Source organism: Bombina bombina, chromosome 1 (assembly GCF_027579735.1).
Source record: "Bombina bombina isolate aBomBom1 chromosome 1, aBomBom1.pri, whole genome shotgun sequence".
Lineage (NCBI taxonomy): Eukaryota > Metazoa > Chordata > Amphibia > Anura > Bombinatoridae > Bombina > Bombina bombina.
The window spans coordinates 1,167,369,333-1,167,392,395 of record NC_069499.1 but is presented as its reverse complement, the minus strand read 5'-3'; the positions used below and the strand labels follow the sequence as shown (position 1 = coordinate 1,167,392,395).

Sequence of the window (23,063 nt, the reverse complement as noted above, 5' to 3'; positions counted from 1 at the left end):
CTACAGCCCCTCTCACATACCTTCAACTCCTAGATGATTCACAGCCAGCTTGCAGGGAGCAATTTAGCTTATCTGACCAGCCAAATTACAGAATCCTGTATCCTACCTCAAAGCCAGCCACTTTAGTCACGAAGAGCTTTGGATCTCAGTCGGAGCAGAAAGACAGCAAGAAGAAACCTATCAAAAGTAAAAAGCATGCTTTGATCTCTACCTACCCTCAAATTAACTCGCAGACGGTCTCTAACTACTGGAGAAACATCTCTCACATCGGATTATCTGCCACCAGTGTATGGGTTTGTCGGCTATACTTGATGTCTGAGCAATACAAATTCCCAGAGGATGGGGGCATACTATTGTTTGGCCGTTATTCTGTTTCTCCTTCCATCCTGTATGGGAACAACTGCCTCCTGAGAAAACTGTTCATTAACTTCTCTCAAGCTAGCTGCATTAATATCGAGATCTTTGAGGACATTAGAGCTGGGGTAGGCTAAACTGAATGTTGAGACATGGCAGACCACCATGTTCATATACCCAGTACCAGCTCCTCTTCTCTATTAAGGTGGCTTGGAGCTGGGATGACATATGATTTACAGGTCTTTCTGGGCAGTATAGCTACAATAAGACTTGATACAGATGGATAAGTTGGTTATGTGTATATTTCTATATTTTGTCACATACTCTGAAATGTACATATACTCCAAGTGACCTGCATTAAGCTTTATGTTCTTATCATTAAACATGTTCAAAGTGAGCAAAGTTAAAATATTTAAGTGGCAGATATCTCTCCATACTGGGAACTTTTTATGATAGCGGCAATGTTGGATGCATTAGTTCCCTAGCTAGTACGGGTTAGTCATTTTGATCTTGGTTGTTTCTTTATAAATAAGGATATGTGTTATAGGATGTGCCTAATTATGCCCAACTGTTTGATTTTATGTTATACACTTTACAACTGCACTGTTTAATCGGCTTATAGGTATGCTATCTATATCTGTGTTGCGTGTTAGACTCACAATAAAGTTTCCTGGTAGAAGATGTAATGGCCATTTACAGCCACTAGAGGGGAGTCAAAGCTCAGTTATAACCTTAGCTATACGGCAAATTTATGTGATTTAACTGCCTTGGTCAATTGTTCCTACAAGTATGTTTGATAAGCATTGACTTAAGGCATCAATGGAAACTTTAGAAATACTCCTTGGACATCTGGAATTGGCATCTGGTATTTATTATAGATTGCTTTTCTCTCACTTGATATTTACATCCTACATGGAGAGTGTCCATCACACTATTTATAATGTCCTAGTTATAGAAATGTGGAGGAGTTTTAGATAAGGCTTGTCACCATAATTTTTTTGTCCCCAATATGCCACTGGGGTAACTGTATTTACCTATCTGTGCCCCTTAAATAGCTTGGTGTTGTTTGTGGTATACTATCATTTACTATTGTTTAAAACCCATGAAGTTTACTATATTTTCCTCTCCTTTAATCATAGATGCCTGCTAGTAGATTAGATACACTATTGCTGGGTATAGGGCCCATACCCAGTAGGTGAGATATATGAGAAAAGAAGAAATATAATTTTCTTTCTCTTTAAAACAGCATAGCTACATCTATATTTTTCCTTGTGCTAGTACAGGCCAGGCTATATTACACTTATCAGTGTGGAAATAGGTATGGTAATATAATATATCTTCAGGTTGTCCCTATTTAGGGATACTTGCTTTATCCAATTGTCGGCATTACATTTGGCATGTAGCCAGATGTACGCATAAATAACACTAAATGCTTTTATCTCACTCCTATCTAATTAAAGCCAAGCCGTTAGTCTTTAATATTTTAATTTGTAGTCAATACATTCAAGGTGAGTTCATTCTTTATCCAATGGCACTTATATATACATGTTGAGGTTTACATTGTAGCACACCACAAGTATAATTTTCATTTTTTATGTTATTAGCTTTGTTCCCCCAGTATCATAATACCACATTAGATGTTTAAGGCCCGTAAGAGGTCTCCAGCGGTTGGGGTGAACCATTATATCTCTTATTGTTTTACGACCAAGCTTGAGTGCAATGCCCATACAGATATTATCTTTGCAACAAATACAGCTTTATGTAGTCCCTCTTAATAATTCCACAAAATCTAGCTTGACCCTACACATGAGTGATCTTAGGTTTAAAGCCTTGTTCTTTAGATGTACATATTTTTTAATGTCAGCACTCTATTCTTATTATATGTTTACCATGTGTTGCATAGACGCATGGCTTTTAGTTCATGCTATTGAACATATTTAGCCACCCCCCCCATCCCTTATAATGTGCCCCCTAGTTAGGGTGGACGAAATAAGCGGTTTATCTTGCTTATACCGCACCTTTAATTAATCTCTTATTCTTCTAATAGTAACTCTTGTTCCTTTATTGGTACCACCTATAAGTTGAGTTTAAAATTCTGAATATTACAGCTTATATGTTATGAACTACCAGATGTTAATACCGAGAACTATACTGTAACCCTAATTTTTTCTTAGTAACTCTTATATTATAGCATAGTGCTGTCATTATTTACCTTATCTGGTTTGGTAAATTACATAATCCATGAGTAGTCCTATGGATTCTTTATTATTCCAAGTTAATTCCCTTCCTGTCCTGTACTGTAGTTCCCTTAGGATGTCTAAATGTTGTTAACCCTATGTTCACGGACAAGCATAGAATATAATGTTTTATAATAATAACATGTTGAATCTATGGGACTCATAACTTTTCGAGAAAAATGTTTCACAAATAAATAAAAAGAAAAACCCCAACGGTGTAGACATTTAGGAAAAATGTTAACAGGTCATAATCAGGATCTGAATCAGTATATGATTATTGTATGGATAAGGCCTTGTTGGATCCTTGAATATCTTACTTTGTATCCTGTTCAATATACTTATGTTTTACTCCTACCTTGTATGGTAGAATAACATGTCTTGTATATGTTTGCACTGTTGGATATAAATAAAAATTGAAAAAAATAAATAAATAGTGCATGCACAAGGCTGTCAGTGACGTATGCCAAGTGAACAGAGTGACAAAATCAAATGCTCCTGATTGGGCGAGCTGCAGGAAGAAATGAGCCCTAATGCGCATGCGTGTACAGTGTACATAGAAATAAGCCTGTCTAGCGACTCACCTACTAATTGGATGCGCCTGAAATAAAAAATGTATGCGACTGTGGGGGCTGGAGGGGGCTCATAATCATGCAAAACATAAGGTAAAATTGCTAGATATTTCTAGTACACTTTATAAAGTGAAAGTTTATATGTGAGGTTAATGGGACACATAAAATTAGCTAAGAGCAGGATGGGACACAGAGTTTACCATCACTTTAACTCCACATTGTAAATACTTTCCTGTAACTTTCTACTGTGTGCTGCCCAGTTACACTGCTATCGTTTGTTTTTAATTGGATTCTGCCCTTACACCAGGCATGCATGGCCATGTGAATGAACTCTGAAACTCATTTTATGTGCATCTGTGATTTAGAAAACAATAAAAGGGGGTATTTGGTTATACTAATAGATGCTGGAAATATACATAGGATAAAACATAGTGATTTTATATTTTTTTGCATTTTTTTCAGCACTTTGTTTCTCTTTTTTACTTGTTAGGTTGTTCTAAACAGATTGGATTTCATTTTGGGAAAGCCAAACTTTGTGGCTATTCAGGATTGTATTACTGTGAGCTGTGTCACAAGGATGAAGAGTCTATCATCCCTTCCAGGATAATACACAACTGGGACCTCAGTAAACGACCAGTAAGTAAGCTGGAGAGCACAAGGCTATTTGAATACATTGGTGAAAGTAAAATTCCTGTTCTAGACAGGATCTTCCCCAATTTAGGCAGTTTTTACTTCCCTTAAGAAAAGTTCTTTATTTCCTTTTTAATATGAGGAGAGTCCACGGCTTCATTCCTTACTTGTGGGAAATACAGAACCTAGCCACCAAGAGGAGGCAAAGACACCCCAGCCAAAGGCTTAAATACCTCCCCCACTTCTCTCATCCCCCAGTCATTCTTTGCCTTTTGTCACAGGAGGTTGACAAATAAGTGTCAGAAGATTTCAGAGTAGTTCCTTATAGAGGGTAGTACCCTTCGCAATGGGACTGGAGTTTTAAGTAGTCTTGTCAGCCTCTCAGTGAGAGCATTGACGAAACTAAGAGTCTGGAGATGCAGGGAGAGTCTTTCTGCGAATCCATCCAAACTCATATTAACAGCTCCTTAAGCAATCGGCGTTGACGAGTTTCGCTGCCTGCTTTTTTCACTCAAGTCCATGTCAGAAGCACTGCTACAATCTGTCAAACTTGAAGGCCCGTGTCACTGTTCCACGGCATAGATTCCGGTAAGATTGTTTAATTATTTTACACACATGTTAACGATAGAAGACAGGGTCACAGTGGGACTCCTTTATCTTTATGAAATCAAGGGTTAATATCTCCTGAGGGGGATTATTGAACAGTACGGAACGAACAGGTTATTTTCATTTTGAGTGATGCGCAGTTTTCTTCATATTATGCTGGCGCACTTTTTCTTTAGCAGGGGCAAGTCCTGCATGAGCACCATGTGACCGGGAATGGTCACGTTTTTTTTCACCGCTTCTGATTCCTGACCAGGTGTCTGCAGAGAGGAGATTCTCTATATGTCTGGGTCATAGGAGGTGGTGAGTGCCCCAGCCATTGGGGTATAAGATGCCAGTTGTTTTTCCTTTCTCTAATTTGATATAGACGAGTTATGGAGGATTCCGATAATTTAGAGGGAGATCCCTCCGATACAGAATTACGATACCTGTGTATATTGTGAGGAGGCCCGGGTAATCCAGCCCTCTCAATTATGTTCCGTATGCCGCAATAGAGTGTTCTCATCAGCCAATGTTGAGAGGTTAGAGACTACTGAGTCATCTGCCTCTAAGGACTCTTCGTCCAGTGAGGTGTGTTCCCTTGATTCTGTTCCTACATATGCAGTTTTTCCAAGTTCCAATCCTCTGCCTGTAAGGGGTTTGTTTTCACCAGAGGTTTCTACGCAGTTCCGCATGGCCATCTCTACGGCCTTAGCAAGGTTACCTATTCCTGCTACGCGCAAGCGAGGGTTTAATCCGGCTCTTCTGCCCAAGGACAATTGGTGTCCGATCAGTCCTCTGGGGTTGCGGTTCCCTCTGAGGCTTCAGAGGAAGAACCTCCAGAGTCAGAGTCTGCTGACTTGGGTCCTCCGACTGCGGAGGGCTTAGCATTTTAGATTTAAATTGGCACGCCTGCGTTTACTTCTGAGAGATGTTTTGACGATTTTAGAGGTTTCCAGTACTGCTTCGTCAGTTGAATCTCAGGACCTGTTTTTGTTTTCACACTCCTTTTCAGCTTATCACTGGGCACTTGCCTTTTTCTTTGCTATTCCGTTTGGATAGTTTTCTCCTGTTAAGTGTAGTCAGTCCACGGGTCATCCATTACTTATGGGATTATATCTCCTCCCTAACAGGAAGTGCAAGAGGATCACCCAAGCAGAGCTGCTATATAGCTCCTCCCCTCTACGTCATACCCAGTCATTCTCTTGCACCTAACTAATAGATAGGACGTGTGAGAGGACTGTGGTGTGTTAAACTTAGTTTTTATTTCTTCAATCAAAAGTTTGTTATTTTAAACGGCACCGGAGTGTGTTGTTTCTTCTCAGGCAGCATTAGAAGAAGAATCTACCTGAGTTTGTCTATGATCTTAGCGGTCGTAACTAAGATCCACTTGCTGTTCTCGGCCATTCTGAGGAGTGAGGTAACTTCAGAACAGGGAATAGCAGGCAGGGCCCACCTGCAAGGAGATATGTGCAGTAAATTATTTTCTAAGGAATTGAATTGACTGAGAAAATACTGCTAATACCGATGTAATGTAAGTGCAGCCTTAAATGCAGTAGTAGCGACTGGTATCAGGCTGATATGTATGTATGTATACTCTGAGGTATTTCTGGGGAATGGAATTTCACTAAGAAAATACTGTCTATATTAAAGTAATATTTGAGCCTGCACTGCAGTGAAAGCGACTAGCAGCAGGCTTATTAATAACACTTCATAATTTTCATTTTTAAAACGTTTACTGGCATGTTAATCGTTTTTTCTGAGGTACTTGGTGATAAAACTTTATGGGCATGATTTTTACCATATGGCTGTCGTTTGTTTCTGAATAAAAACAGTTTACTGAGCTTCCCCACTGTTGTAATATGAGTGAGAGGGGCCTATTTTAGCGCTTTATTGCACAGTAAAAATTTAGTCACAGTCTTCCTATTTCTTCCTCCATGATCCAGGACGTCTCTACAGAGCCCAGGGGTCTCCAAAACTAGTTTTGAGGGAGGTAATCACTCACAGTAGACCTGTGACAGTGTGTTTTGACTGTGATAAAAACGTTAATTATTAATTTGTTATCCGTTTTTGGGTATTAAGGGGTTAATCATCCATTTGCTGGTGGGTGCAATCCTTTGCTAACTTAATACATTTACTGTGAAAAATTGGTTGCTATAACTATTTTGGTTCATTGTTATTTCAACTGTGACAGTTTTTTTGTGCTTCTTAAAGGCACAGTAGCGTTTTTTATATTGCTTGTAAATTTATTTAGAAAAGTATTTCCAAGCTTGCTAGTCTCATTGCTAGTCTGTTTAAACATGTCTGACACAGATGAATCTCTTTGTTCACTATGTTTAAAGGCCAATGTGGAGCCCAATAGAAATTTGTGTACTAATTGCATTGATGTTACTTTAAATAAAAGTCAATCTTTACATGTAAAGAAATTATCACCAGACAACGAGGGGGAAGTTATGCCGACTAACTCTCCTCACGTGTCAGTACCTTCGCCTCCCGCTCAGGAGGTGCGTGATATTGTGGCGCCAAGTACATCAGGGCGGCCCATACAAATCACTTTGCAAGACATGGCTAATGTTATGACTGAAGTACTATCTAAATTGCCAGAATTTAGGGGTAAACGCGATCACTCTGGGGTAAGAACAGAGTGCGCTGATAATAATAATAGAGCCATGTCTGATACTGCGTCACAATTTGCAGAACATGAGGACGGAGAGCTTCATTCTGTGGGTGAAGGATCTGATCAAAGTAAACTGGACTCAGACATTTCAAATTTTAAATTTAAGCTTGAGAACCTCCGTGTATTACTAGGGGAGGTATTAGCGGCTCTGAATGATTGTAACACGGTTGCAATTCCAGAGAAAGTATGTAGGCTGGATAAATATTTTGCGGTACCGGCGTGTACTGACGTTTTTCCTATACCTAAAAGGCTTACAGAAATTGTTAACAAGGAGTGGGATAGACCCGGTGTGCCTTTTTCTCCCCCTCCTATATTTAGAAAAATGTTTCCAATAGACGCCACCATACGGGACTTATGGCAGACGGTCCCTAAGGTGGAGGGAGCAGTTTCTACTTTGGCTAAGCGCACCACTATCCCGGTGGAGGATAGCTGTGCTTTTTCAGATCCAATGGATAAAAAGTTAGAGGGTTACCTTAAGAAAATGTTTGTTCAGCAAGGTTTTATATTACAACCCCTTGCATGCATTGCGCCTGTCACGGCTGCGGCGGCATTCTGGTTTGAGTCTCTGGAAGAGACCCTTAGCACAGCTCCATTGGATGAGATTATAAACAAGCTTAAAGTCCTTAAGCTAGCTAATTCATTTATTTCTGATGCCGTAGTACACTTAACCAAACTTACGGCTAAAAACTCCGGATTCGCCATTCAAGCACGTAGAGCGTTGTGGCTTAAATCCTGGTCAGCTGATGTGACTTCTAAATCTAAATTGCTTAATATTCCTTTCAAAGGGCAGACATTATTCGGGCCCGGTTTGAAAGAAATTATCGCTGACATTACTGGAGGTAAGGGCCATGCCCTGCCTCAAGACAGGGCCAAACCAAGGGCTAAACAGTCTAATTTTCGTGCCTTTCGTAACTTCAAGGCAGGAGCAGCATCAACTTCCTCCGCTCCAAGACAGGAAGGAACTGTTGCTCGCTACAGACAGGGCTGGAAACCTAACCAGTCCTGGAACAAGGGCAAGCAGGCCAGAAAACCTGCTGCTGCCCCTAAGACAGCATGAAGTGAGGGCCCCCGATCCGGAAACGGATCTAGTGGGGGGCAGACTTTCTCTCTTCGCCCAGGCTTGGGCAAGAGATGTCCAGGATCCCTGGGCGTTGGAGATCATATCTCAGGGATATCTTCTGGACTTCAAAGCTTCTCCTCCACAAGGGAGATTTCATCTTTCAAGGTTGTCAGCAAACCAGATAAAGAAAGAAGCGTTTCTACGCTGTGTACAAGACCTCTTACTAATGGGAGTGATCCACCCAGTTCCGCGGTCGGAACACGGACAAGGGTTTTATTCAAATCTGTTTGTGGTTCCCAAAAAAGAGGGAACCTTCAGACCAATCTTGGACTTAAAGATCCTAAACAAATTCCTAAGAGTTCCATCGTTCAAAATGGAAACTATTCGAACTATCCTACCCATGATCCAAGAGGGTCAGTACATGACCACAGTGGATTTAAAGGATGCCTACCTTCACATACCGATTCACAAGGATCATTACCGGTATCTAAGGTTTGCCTTCCTAAACAGGCATTACCAGTTTGTAGCTCTTCCCTTCGGGTTAGCTACGGCTCCAAGAATCTTTACAAAGGTTCTGGGCTCTCTTCTGGCGGTACTAAGACCGCGAGGCATAGCGGTAGCTCCGTACCTAGACGACATTCTAATACAAGCGTCAAGTTTCCAAACTGCCAAGTCTCATACAGAGTTAGTTCTGGCATTTCTAAGGTCGCATGGGTGGAAGGTGAACGTAGAAAAGAGTTCTCTATTGCCACTCACAAGAGTTCCCTTCTTAGGGACTCTTATAGATTCTGTAGAAATGAAAATTTACCTGACGGAGGACAGGTTATCAAAACTTCTAAATGCTTGCCGTGTCCTTCATTCCATTCAACACCCGTCAGTGGCTCAGTGCATGGAGGTAATCGGCTTAATGGTAGCGGCAATGGACACAGTACCTTTTGCGCGCCTGCATCTCAGACCGCTGCAATTGTGCATGCTAAGTCATTGGAATGGGGATTACTCAGATTTGTCCCCTCTGCTAAATCTGGATCAAGAGACCAGAGATTCTCTTCTATGGTGGCTTTCTCGGCCACATCTGTCCAAGGGGATGCCCTTCCGCAGGCCAGATTGGATGATTGTAACAACAGACGCCAGCCTTCTAGGTTGGGGCGCAGTCTGAAATTCCCTGAAGGCTCAGGGATCATGGACTCAGGAGGAGAGACTCCTTCCAATAAACATTCTGGAATTAAGAGCAGTTCTCAATGCTCTTCTGGCTTGGCCTCAGATAGCAACTCTGAGGTTCATCAGGTTTCAGTCGGACAACATCACGACTGTGGCTTACATCAACCATCAAGGAGGAACAAGGAGTTCCCTAGCGATGATGGAAGTCTCAAAGATAATTCGCTGGGCAGAGTCTCACTCTTGCCACCTGTCAGCGATCCACATCCCAGGCGTGGAGAACTGGGAGGCGGATTTTCTAAGTCGCCAGACTTTTCATCCGGGGGAGTGGGAACTTCATCCGGAGGTGTTTGCCCAACTGCTTCATCATTGGGGCAAACTAGATCTGGATCTCATGGCGTCTCGCCAGAACGCCAAGCTTCCTTGTTACGGATCCAGGTCCAGGGACCCGGGAGCGGTACTGATAGATGCTCTGACAGCACCTTGGGTCTTCAACATGGCTTATGTGTTTCCACCCTTCCCGATGCTTCCTCGATTGATTGCCAGGATCAAACAGGAGAGAGCATCAATGATTCTAATAGCGCCTGCGTGGCCACGCAGGACCTGGTATGCAGATCTAGTGGACATGTCGTCCTGTCCACCATGGTCTCTGCCTCTGAGACAGGACCTTCTGATTCAGGGTCCTTTCAAACATCCAAATCTAATTTCTCTGAGGCTGACTGCATGGAGATTGAACGCTTGATTCTATCAAAGCGGGGATTCTCGGAGTCAGTGATTGATACCTTAATACAGGCTAGGAAACCTGTTACCAGGAAAATTTACCATAAAATATGGCGTAAATACTTATATTGGTGCGAATCCAAGAGTTACTCATGGAGTAAGGTTAGGATTCCTAGGATATTGTCTTTTCTACAAGAAGGTTTAGAAAAGGGTTTATCTGCTAGTTCGTTAAAGGGACAGATCTCAGCTCTGTCTATCCTTTTACACAAACGTCTGGCAGACGTTCAGGCTTTTTGTCAGGCTTTGGCTAGGATTAAGCCTGTGTTTAAGACTGTTGCTCCGCCGTGGAGCTTAAACTTAGTTCTTAACGTTCTGCAAGGTGTTCCGTTTGAACCCCTTCATTCCATTGATATCAAGCTGTTATCTTGGAAAGTTCTGTTTTTAATGGCTATTTCCTCGGCTCGAAGAGTCTCTGAGTTATCGGCCTTACATTGTGATTCTCCTTATCTGATTTTTCATTCAGATAAGGTAGTTCTGCGTACTAAACCTGGGTTCTTACCTAAGGTAGTCACTAACAAGAATATCAATCAAGAGATTGTTGTTCCATCATTGTGCCCTAACCCTTCTTCAAAGAAGGAACGACTTCTGCACAATCTGGACGTCGTCCGTGCCCTGAAATTTTATTTGCAGGCAACTAAAGATTTTCGTCAAACTTGTTCCCTGTTTGTCGTTTATTCTGGACAGAGGAGAGGTCAAAAAGCTTTGGCTACCTCTCTCTCTTTTTGGCTTCGTAGCATAATACGTTTAGCCTATGAGACTGCTGGACAGCAGCCTCCTGAAAGGATTACAGCTCATTCTACTAGAGCTGTGGCTTCCACTTGGGCCTTTAAGAATGAGGCCTCTGTTGAACAGATTTGCAAGGCTGCAACTTGGTCTTCACTTCACACTTTTTCAAAATTTTACAAATTTGACACTTTTGCTTCTTCGGAGGCTGTTTTTGGGAGAAAGGTTCTACAGGCAGTGGTTCCTTCCATGTAAAGATCCTGCCTGTCCCTCCCGTCATCCGTGTACTTTTAGCTTTGGTATTGGTATCCCATAAGTAATGGATGACCCGTGGACTGACTACACTTTACAGGAGAAAATATAATTTATGCTTACCTGATAAATTCATTTCTCCTGTAGTGTAGTCAGTCCACGGCCCGCCCTGTTTTTTACGGCAGGTCTAAATTTTAAATTAAACTCCAGTCACCACTGCACCCTATAGTTTTCTCCTTTCTCGTTTGGTTTCGGTCGAATGACTGGGTATGACGTAGAGGGGAGGAGCTATATAGCAGCTCTGCTTGGGTGATCCTCTTGCACTTCCTGTTAGGGAGGAGATATAATCCCATAAGTAATGGATGACCCGTGGACTGACTACACTACAGGAGAAATGAATTTATCAGGTAAGCATAAATTATATTTTTTTTTGTTGTTTTTTTTTAACCTCTGGATTATTTTAGAAACTCTTCTTAGAAAGACGTTTCGTCACATGGGATTTTTGAGATTGTTGGAGACTTCCGGTGGAAGCTTATAGATTTTTGCTCGGGGTGATAGTTCCCCGGACATTTTAGAGGAAAATGTTAAGCCTCTGAGCTTAATTTCTTAAATTTGATTATTCAGTTGTTCTAGCTTTGATGGAACTTAAGTTTCGTTTTAGCCCGGGAGTGTTCTGGAAGATGCATCGTATCCTAGATGACAGTCATGACAGGTTGTGGATACTAGTTAGGTCTGTTCCTTCTTTCTACTCAGGAGGAGTTTTTTCTTCTAGATTCCGGTCCAGGTACAGCAGGCCTATCTATCTGAGTTAACAGGCTGGACCTGTTTAGGTATTATCTGGGATGGGTGCTTGATACTGGATCCTATAAATCTATGGGTCCTAGGGACCAGAACTAGGCTTCTTTTCTGGGCAATTGTCTTGTCAAGAGAAGTAGAGGGACCTTGGAGTCATTGTCCTGGTATCTATCACACTGCGGGATATTTTCTTCCACTGTTGGTGCATGCCCTAATAGGGGGAGGGTCTTCCCTTCTTAATTGGAGTCTATGATATTTAAGCAGAGCTCATCAGTTCTGCTTTTCGTTAGAGAATGTAAGGTTCTCCCTTCTTTTGTTCAGAAGAAGGGCTTTCCTGTTTCATCCTCAGGAACCTTAGGGATCTTAGGTATCTTTCAGTAAACCTTGTTCTGATCCTTTTTGAGATCTGAGGTTTAAGGTGGCAGTATCCTACTTCCAGAATTTACGGTGGTTTCCGGGTCTTGGCTTTTCTGGTTTTCTTACCTTTGCCTGCTAATAGACTTTTAGGAATTTCTCGTGTCTTTTCGATCCTAAGAGTTGGATCTAGACCTGAGTTGCTGGTGTCGACACCAGGGTGGGTCTGGATGCTGTTTTGTCTTATGGACAGGGATTTTTATCTACCCTGCCTAGCAAGCTGAAGGCTTAGCGTTGAATCTTGCTGTGGCAGCTTTCTTTTAATCCTGAGATCTTGCGAATTTACCATCGGGTTTTGCCCTCCAGCCCCCTTCTGGTCTTTGTTGATGCGGGGGTGGAGAGTGATACACAGCCGATGCCGTGACTTTGGCATGGTTTTGGTGATCTGTCTTAACAGACTTACATAGAATACTGGTGGGGGAAATAAATTCCCAGTGCTCCGTTCAGATCTCCCTGTTCTCAGAAATCGGTTTTGACCTTGTTTCTTCCTTGTCTGTGGGGAGAGAGTGTCCCAGGGAGGTCAGTGGGTTGGGAGTTTCCTTCCGATTATTCCTTTGGTTCCTCAGCGAGCATTCTGCTTGGAGGATTTGGTCTTCTGGGTTCGTACCAGTTGAGACCTCATAGTGGGGAGACCTTTTTTTGAAGGACAGTTCCTCCTGCTAAACGGGGGGGGGAAATCTCGTGTTTGGTGGGTGGAAGCCCACGTCGGCTGATTGCCAGCGACCCTCTCTATGAGCGTACTCTTCAGGTTTGGATGTCCCCTACAATCATTCCCTGCTCGAATGTATGTGTCTGTTGGGGAAGCCGATCTGGCTTTCAAGGCTTCAGTTTTAGCTCCACCGCTTCCGTAGCAGAAGGTGGGTTTGAACCCAGGTGGGGCTCCGGCCTTTTCATCCTGAATATACGGGACATCTAGCATTCCTTAGAGGTTTCTTTTAACCTTCTTCTCTTTGACCATGTTACACTTTGTGGTGGATAGTCGATCCTAGCAGGCGTCAGTGAGACGTTTTGCTCCGTTCATATCTAGAGTTGTTGCATTTTAGGGGCTTCGCCTTCATGGGCCTTATTACAGGGATCTGCTGGAGCAGGCTTCCTGTGTTCATCACAACCTGGACTCTCTGAGGCTGACTGTGTGGAATTGAACGCTTAGTCTTAGCCAAGAGAGGTGTATAGTTGCATCTATCATAAGGGGTGCATGACCTATTTCTTCTAGTATGTTGAGCGGGGATTCTCCTGGCATAAGGCCAGGTTTTCCAGGATCCTTTCCTTTCTCCAAGATACTCTGGGGAAGGGCCTTCTGTTTGCTCCCTTATGGGAAAGATTTCAACCCTATCTGTTTTACTTCTCGAAAGGCTCACAGAGCTTTCAGATGTTCAGTCTTGTTCAGGCTTTGACTAGATCAGGCCTGTGTTTAGATCTAGTGCTCCTCTTTGGAGTTTTCATCTTATTCTAAGTTTTGCAGAAGACTCCGTTTGGGCTTATGCATGGAGTTGACATTAAGATTTTTTTCTTCTCTACTGGCTATTGCTTGAGCGCTCAGAGTTCTGAGATGGCTGCCTTGTAATGTGAAGTCCTTTACCTAGTTTTTCATGCGGCTAAGGCTGTTCTCTCTGGGTTAGGTTTTCCATTCATTGTTCTGTATCTCAAAGCTATCTTCAATGGTCTACATAGTTGCCTCACCTCAAACAAGAATATCATATATCGTATATCATATATCGTATATCATTTATCTTGGTGTGGGGGGGAGGGCTTGTAGTTCCTTTTATATGAAAGTAGTACCCCACAAATTAAGAGATGTTCATTCAAAAAGTGAGACAGCAGAGTTTTCCCAGTTATCATTTTTATAGTTTTTCTTTTAAATCCCTAATTTCCCAAATAGTGTGCCAGGTCTTGGGATCCACAAGTGGAGCTCATAGAAGCTTTAGTAGTTCTCTGCGCTTTCCGTCTAGTTTAGATCTTTTGACCATTTGTTTGGCTATACAGAGAGATAGCTCGGATAAAGCAGGAACATGCATCTGTAATTTTGATTGTTCCAGCTTAGCCCTGCAGGACTTGACACATGGCTCTGGCTCAGATGTCCAGTTCTCCTTGGATTCTTCCTCTAGGGAGGATCTTCTGTCACTAGGTCCTTTCTTCCATCAACATCTAAACACTCTATATTTAGTTTGTAAGTCATTGTATGTGGTTCTATATTGTCTGTTAAGGAAGGCCTTATGTTTGATCATAGCACCTCTAACAACACTTTTGTGGGCTTCCCAAATAATGGCGCGTGAAGAGGGAGGGTTAGCATTAATCTCAAAGTATTCTGACATCGTTTTAAGTATGTCTTTATAAATTAAAGGGTTGTCTAAGATAGAGTCATCCATTCTCCATGTTTTTTGCATGAATGGTATGTCTGGCCACAGTATTGAGCAAGAGACCGGGGCATGGTCTGACCAGGTGATATGATCAATGTTAGAGTGGTGGGTGAGAGAGAGTCCACAGGAGTCTGTGTAAATGTAGTCAATCCTGGAGTAACTATTGTGTGGGGCTGAGTAGAAAGAGTAATCTTTGGAAGTTGGGTGTAGGGTACGCCAGATGTCATGTAGTGTTAGTTTTTGAAGTGCGTCGTTTACTTGTGTGATTGTAGAGGGAGGGGTGCAGGAAACCCCACGTGATGTGTCAATTACGGGGTCTGCGACAATATTGAAGTCTCCACCTAAATAGGTGATACCTCTAGAAAGTTCCATGAGGAGGTCTAAGGTCTTTTTGAAAAATATATCCTGGCCGTGGTTAGGAGAGTATATTGAAGCTAAGGTGATTTGGTGACCATATAATGTACCTACAAGGATAAGGTATCTGCCGTTTGGGTCTTTCTCAATATGTGACATTTTGAAAGGAACTGTTTTGTGAAAAATGATACCTACTCCTCCTTTCTTGGTTTGACCAGAGGCAAAAAAAGCTAATGGAAATTGGGAGTTGTACCATTTGGGTTCCTTGCCTTTTTTAAAGTGTGTTTCCTGCAACAGGATTATGTGGCTTTGAATCTTGTTTAGTTCTCTAAGCGCAATAGAGCGCTTACCCGGGTTATTCAATCCTTTAGCATTTATGGTAGTGAGATTGATCGAGTGATCAAAAAACCTTTTAGATTTTTGGCTCGTATCCATGATAGAGAAAAAAAAAAAAAAAAAAAAAAAAAAGAAGGGGGGGGGGGGAAGTTAGGGTAGGGGAAGGTTACTAGAAGGGGGATATGAGATAGCAGGGGAAAGTGAAGGTGGTGGGAGTAGGAGAATAAGTGTTATGGGAAAGGTATAGTATTAGAGGTCAGAGTAAACACAAAAAATGGATCACTCTGGAGGAAAATTCTATATACAAAAAACTGTGCAACAAGCTTTGGTAAGGGGAAAAGCCCCTTTACTGATGTAAGTTGTAGTAAGAAAAAAGTATACTTATAGCATAACATTATGTTAGAGCTGTCCAGTTAGAATGGAAAGATGTAGTCTATTAGGAAGCGAAGTCTTATACCCTAGGTCTGTCAATTAGTCAGCTGAGTCAAATGTAGTGGTTGTCATTTCGAAAAACTCCTATATATAAAGGGAAAAATCATTGTCATAAGGGAGCCAGATATTTCAGGGCCATTTTTGGCTTTTGCATAAGATATGGGTTTATTTAAGGGGGGGGGTCTCGTTTTCAAGGTGACTGTCTGACAAAGCAGGTTTTAAGTAGGTGTGCAGTTGGTTAGGATATAGAATCGTTTAGGAAGGGACTATATGGGTTTGCTGAATGATACCTTATTTGCATACTATGTGGATAATAGTGTATGTACATCAAGGGTGTTGCCCTATATAGTGTTCTAGTAATATGTACTTATTTGCTAGTGGGTAATTGGTGTGTTTACGTGTATCGGCTGTAAAGACTGTTTTTAATTAGGAAGGCGAGGTGCATTCTGGTTACTGTTTTTTGTGCATGAAAGTAGCCTGTCTGTGTCAGAGGAGAAAGAGTGTCTATAACAGTCCTATGCAGATAAGACAATTAATTTTAAAGACAATACATACAATTATGCAAAATTCTTAAATGTAAACATTTCAGCTCGTGGGGGAGCACATGCAGCGGTATATGCAAATATTTACAGAGAAAGTGGGATAGGGAAACAACTGGGTGAACAGGCTGCTGTGAGCTGCAATATTTAGAACAGATTAGGTGAAAGAGTCAGCCTAAATGGATCAAAAATAAAGTGTCCATCATCAATTCAATGTTAAAAGTCTTTGATTTACGGATTGAAGAGCTAGTCACAACACCTGTAAATTTTATATTAGATTATAAAGGGCGGGGGAAAACTTGCATCTTAACGCAAATAAAGAGTATAAAAACATATGCAACGTTTATGAAAACATGTTAACAATCACAACATTTTCATAAGTTCAGAAAGGATATTTTTCAGTAAAGTAATGAGAAAAAACAAAGGACAATAAACCTGTGCTTAGAGAGTCCAGCAGTACTTTACCCTCATAAGTCACTTTCAGGGCGATCAATTGGAGGACGGGTGAGCTGAGGTTGTCTTCCTGGTTGAGGTTCTCTGGTGGTAGGAGCCGGAATGGCCAAGTTTTCAAAAAACTCAGTGTGGTCCATCTCTGGCCTGAAGATGAAAGTTTTGTTATTGTTGGTAGCGATAATTGAGACTGGGAAGCCCCATCTGTATGGGATTCTGTGGTTTCGTAAAACAGATGTGATATGGTTTAAGTCTCTTCTTTTTTGAAGGGTCGCTGGAGAAAGGTCAGAGAAAACCTGGATTTCTTCGCCTGCATGTGTGAGTGGTGATTTCTTACGGGTTCCTTGAAGAAGGTCTTCCTTATCTTTATAGCTCAAGAATCTGACTATTATGTCTCTCGGGGGTGCTTTATTTGGTGGTTTAGGCCTGAGGGCCCTGTGGGCCCTTTCTATGGGAATGTCAGGTGATGAAGGAGAGTCTTTAATGATGCGAAATAAGGCTTGTAAATAACCTTCTATGCTCTGTGGGTGGACTGTTTCAGATACCCCGCGGAACCGCAAGTTGTTCCTGCGGCCCCGGTTATCCAAATCTTCCATTTTATCATTCAAAAATTGTAGGTTGTCAGCATGGTTTTGGAGATCAACAGTATGTTGCGCCCCTAGTTTTGCGTTGTCTTGAGAGGTCTTTTCAATCTTCAGGACTCTAGTTTCTAGTGCGGAAAAGTCCTTTCTGAGATCACCAAAGAGGCTCCTCATTTCTGTCAATACCCCCTGGATGTCCTCCTTAGAGGATAAATGATTAATGTCGTCTTTAGTAACGAATTGGGGGTTAGAATCAGCGTGAAATGGGATAGAGGGTGCTGGAGGGTCTTGAGGGTTGTCCATGATAATGTCAGGGGCCTCTTTTGTGTGGTCCAGGGGTCTCAGGTAATGGCTCATAGACTTGGGGGCAGTTATCTTTTCTGCTTTATTGTTCTTTTTGATAGGCATACCCCTGCAAGTATATGTTTATTTAAGCAAAAGTTCTCCTTTTTAGGTTTAATGCGCAGGTCTTGTTAAATGCCCTGTTATTCATGCATTTATTCCTTATTTGTGCCCTGTGATAACTTTAGAGAATAAAATGTGGTATGCCACGGGCCGCAAAGTAATAGGTAAATAAGGGGGGGTCCCTTTAACAATGTGTATGCCGTAAGGGCCGTGATACCTTTCTTTATGAGTCTTGCTTAGGCCTCGTTCTGTTTTAGTGGTGTGAAGATGGCGTGTAGTCTTTGGCAGAGCGCCTGAATATAGACAGCTTACCCGTTCCGGTTCTCCCTTCGTGAGGCCTTGTAGGCTATCTGAGGTGTTACGGAGACAGCTGTGCTAAGGCCACTGTTTTGTGCACGCTTCTCTGCCGGACCTGTTGAGAGGGAAGATCCGGAGGCTTGAGTTGCCGGAGACGGCCCAAAGTGTTTTCGGGACCCGAGTGGCGTTGCTGCGTCAGTTCCACAGCCAGGTTAGTGCTGTATCTCCGGTTCAGGTCGATGCTTTGCGCTGGAGCTTACGGGTCTAGGGTTGTACCTGAGTTCGCCGGGAAGCTTCTTTAAGATGTATGAGAGGTCCGGTAAAGTCTTATGGGAGCGATGAGCGGTTTGAAGGGGTATTCTCCTAAATAGGCGCCATTTGTAGGCAGGCTAAGGAGTGGCGGGGTAATTATAAAAAGCTCAAAGTTCCTAGGGCTAAAATATTTCAGTTGTGAAGATGTTCTGTTAAGCTGGATCAGTCATCTCAGAATGAGGGTTTTTATAGAGTGCTTTTAAGCTATTTAGAGCTTATTTATCAGTATAAGAGGCAGGAGCCTTTCTAGTGTGTGACCATCTTCCAGCGTGGTCAAGCTCCGCCTATCAAAACACTCTATATTTAAAGGGACAGTATACACTCATTTTCATATAACTGCATGTAATAGACACTACTATAAAGAATAAGATGCACAGATACTGATATAAAAATCCAGTATAAAACTGTTTAAAAACTTACTTAGAAGCTCTCAGTTTGGCTCTGTTGAAAAGGTAGCTGGAAAGCCCACTGTAAGTGGCAATTAAGACACTCCCCCCTCCCCCTTCTTTTGCATATGAAAAGACCCTTTACACAAACAGGAGCAAGCTGGAGAAGGTAGCTGACGGTATTCACATAAAACTTTGGGGCTTGGTTAGGAGTCTGAAAATCAGAGCAATGTTATTTAAAAATAAGCAAAACTATACATTTATTTTTTAAAAAAACTTTATGGGCTATATAAATAGATCATCTACAAACATTTATGCAAAGAAAAAATGAGTGTATAATGTCCCTTTAACAGCTTAGAGTTTAAACGTCTGATTTTAAGACACTGGTTTCTCTGATACAATCTAGAAAGCCTGTGACTAGGAAGATATACCACAAGGTATGGAAAGCTTGGTGTGATGGAAAAGATTTTCAGCTTTAGAATTCCTAGTGTTTTGCACTTCCTTTAAGACTGATTCTGTCCCTTCAGTTTTTTTATCATAAAAAGATTGCAAAGTTGCCGGGCATTCAGGTTTTGTTCAGGCGTTAATTAGAATTAGGTGATCAAGCCGGCATCTCTTTCTTGGAACCTTATGTTAGTCTTAAGGGTGTTGCAGGCTCCAGTTTAACTTAGTCTTAAGAGTGTTGCAGGTTCCTCCTTTTGATCCTATGCATGATCCAGATATCATCATCAGATATTTTGTTGAAAAGCATACTTAGGTAGGCTCAGGAGCAGCAATGCACTACTGGAAGCTAGCTGGTAATTGGCGGTAATTATTATGCACATGTATGCCTTTTGCCATTGGCTAAGATGATGCATTCAGCTAGCTTCCAGTAGTTCATTGCTGCCGCTTCAACAAAGGATACCAAGAGAATGAAACAAAATTGACAATAAAGGTAAATTGGAAAGTTGTTTTGAAATTGTATGGTTTATCTGAATCTTGAAAGTTTAATTCTGATTTTACTGTTCCTTTAAATGTCTCAAAATTACATATTCAGTTTTCTGGCTTCACAAATAATCTCAGTGCAGGGTTTAAAGACAAACTTGTGATATTAGCAGTTAATAAAGCTGCCTGTTAAAACATCAAATAATTACTCTGCAACAAAAGTTTGCATTACGGTTTTTTTTGTGTGTAAAATGAATACTCCTATATTAAAAAAAAAAAAAAACCAAAAAACTCCTGGCTTCTACACTAACTACCACATTTGATGTATGGAAAAAAATGGGTTTGACTAATACTTAAAGGGACACTGAACCCAATTTTTTTCTTTCATGATTCAGATAGAGCATGCAATTTTAAGCAACTTTCTAATTTACTCCTATTATCAATTTTTCTTCGTTCTGTTGCTATCTTTATTTGAAAAAGAAGGCATCTAAGCTAATGAGCCAGCCAATTTGTGGTTGAGAATCATGGACAGCACTTGTTTATTGGTGCTGTCCAATCAGCAAGGACAACCCCGGCTGTTCACCAAAAAATGGGCCGGCATCTAAACTTACATTCTTGCTTTTCAAATAAAAATACCAAGAGAATAAAGAAAATTTGATAATAAGAGTAAATTAGTAAGTTGCTTAAAATTGCATGCTCTATCTGAATCACAAAAGAAAAAAAATTGGGTTCAGTGTCCCTTTAAGTGTGCAAATAAAAAATAGATAATTAAAACACATCTGTTGGGGGTCTTGTTTAAAACTGCTGTTTATTATGACACTTTCTATGTGTTCTTTATAGGTAAACCTAATATATAAATATCTATATATCTTTGCAGCTAGGTGGGCTTTATTAAGGAGCTGGGTAGGGGTAGTGTAATACTTTTCAAAATTATACATTTTTTTTCAGTTATTTATAAATGTTTAGATGAATTATGTATCATGCCTTTTAAAATGTATTTCTAAGTAACTTAAAGGAAAGTATATAAAAGTTATAAACCTAGTTTTCTCTTGTTAAGTGTATCCAGTCCACGGATCATCCATTACTTGTGGGATATATTCCCTTCCCAACAGGAAGTTGCAAGAGGATCACCCACAGCAGAGCTGCTACATAGCTCCTCCCCTCACATGTCATATCCAGTCATTCTCTTGCAACCCTCAACATAGATGGAGGACGTGAGAGGAGTGTGGTGTTTTATACTTAATTAATTCTTCAATCAAAAGTTTGTTATTTTTAAATGGCACCGGAGTGTGCTGTTTTTTCTCAGGCAGTATTTGGAAGAAGAATCTGCCTGCGTTTTCTATGATCTTAGCAGAAGTAACTAAGATCCACTGGCTGTTCTCACACATTCTGAGGAGTGGGGTAACTTCAGAAAAGGAATGGCGTGCGGGGTCTCCTGCAACTAAGGTATGTGCAGTAAAATATTTTTCTAAGGAATGGAATTGACTAAGAAAATACTGCTGATACCGAAGTAATGTAAGTAAAGCCTTAAATGCAGTGAAAGCGACTGGTATCAGGCTGATTAATGTATGTGCAGTAAAGTAATTTTCTAAGGAATGGAATTTGACTAAGAAAATGCTGCTAATACTGAAGTAATGTAATAAAGCCTTAAATGCAGTAGAAGCGACTGGTATCAGGCTTATCAATAGAGATACATACTCTTTAAAAAAAGGATGTTTAAAACGTTTGCTGGCATGTTTAATCGTTTTTTGAGGTACATTGGTGATAAAACTTATTGGGGCATAATTTTTTCCACATGGCTGACTTATATTTCTGCATAGAAACAGTTAACTGAGGCTTCCCACTGTTGTAATAATGAGTGGGAGGGGCCTATTTTAGCGCTTTTTTGCGCAGTAAAAATTCAGACTCAGTCTTCCTGCTTCTTCCTGCATGATCCAGGACGTCTCTAGAGAGCTCAAGGGTCTTCAAAAGTCATTTTGAGGGAGGTAATCAGTCACAGCAGATCTGTGACAGTGTGTTTGACTGTGTTAAAAACGTTTTTTTCTCTATTGATTATCCGTTTTGGGTATTAAGGGGTTGATCATCCATTTGCAAGTGGGTGCAATGCTCTGCTAACTTAATACATTTACTGTGAAAATTTGGTTGCTATAACTGATTTGGTTCATTGTTATTTCAACTCGAGACAGTTTTTGTGCTTCTTAAAGGCGCAGTAGCGTTTTTTATATTGCTTGTAAACTTATTTAAAAGTGTTTTCCAAGCTTGCTAGTCTCATTGCTAGTCTGTTTAAACATGTCTGACACAGATGAATCTGTGTGTTCACTATGTTTGAAGGCCAGTGTGGAGCCCCATAGAAATGTGTACTAAATGTATTGATTTCACTTTAAATAATAAAGGTCAGTCTTTATCTGTTAAAGAATTATCACCAGACAACGAGGGGGAAGTTATGCCGACTAACTCTCCTCACGTGTCAGTACCTTCGCCTCCCGCTCAGGAGGCGCGTGATAATGTGGCGCCAAGTACATCAGAGACGCCCATAGCAATCACTTTACAGGACATGGCTACAATTATGAATAATACCCTGACAGAAGTATTATCTAAATTGCCAGAATTAAGAGGTGCGGACAGAGCGCGCTGGTGCTGTGAGAGTCATGTCCGATACTGCGTCACAGTTTGCAGAACATGAGGACGGAGAGCTTCATTCTGTGGGTGACGGATCTGATCCAGGGAAACCGGATTCAGAGATCTCTAATTTTAAATTTAAGCTTGAGAACCTCTGTGTATTGCTAGGGGAGGTTTTAGCTGCTCTGAATGACTGTAACACAGTTGTAATTCCAGAGAAATTGTGTAGGCTGGATAGATACTATGCGGTGCCGGTGTGTACTGACGTTTTTCCTATACCTAAAAAGCTTACAGAAATTATTAGCAAGGAGTGGGATAGACCCGGTGTGCCCTTTTCCCCACCTCCTATATTTAGGAAAATGTTTCCAATAGACGCCACTACACGGGACTTATGGCAGACGGTCCCTAAGGTGGAGGGAGCAGTTTCTACTTTAGCTAAGCGTACCACTATCCCGGTGGAGGATAGTTGTGTTTTTTCGGATCCAATGGATAAAAAATTAGGTTACCTTAAGAAAATGTTTGTTCAGCAAGGTTTTATCCTACAGCCCCTTGCATGCATTGCGCCTGTCACTGCTGTTGCGGCATTCTGGTTTGAGTCTCTAGAAGAGGCCATTCACACAGATCCATTGGATGAAATTATGGACAAGCGTAAAGCACTTAAGCTAGCTAATGCATTTGTTTCTGATGCCATTGTACATTTAACTAAACTAACGGCTAAGAAAACCCTTGATTCGCCATCCAGGCGCGCAGAGCGCTATGGCTTAAATCCTGGTCAGCTGACGTGACTTCTAAATCTAAATTACTTAATATTCCTTTCAAGGGGCAGACCTTATTCGGGCCCTG

The 23,063-nt window shown here is 41.3% G+C and overlaps 1 protein-coding gene across 1 annotated transcript in view; it reads left to right on the top strand.

The window, feature by feature from the left end:
- The window catches only part of PLEKHM1 (pleckstrin homology and RUN domain containing M1), a 212,207-nt gene that overhangs the window by 143,382 nt on the left and 45,762 nt on the right, over positions 1-23,063 (top strand). The window contains exon 8 of the mRNA XM_053699611.1: positions 3,651-3,796. Coding sequence (XP_053555586.1) covers positions 3,651-3,796 — 146 coding nt within the window. The remainder of the gene's footprint in view (positions 1-3,650; positions 3,797-23,063) is intronic.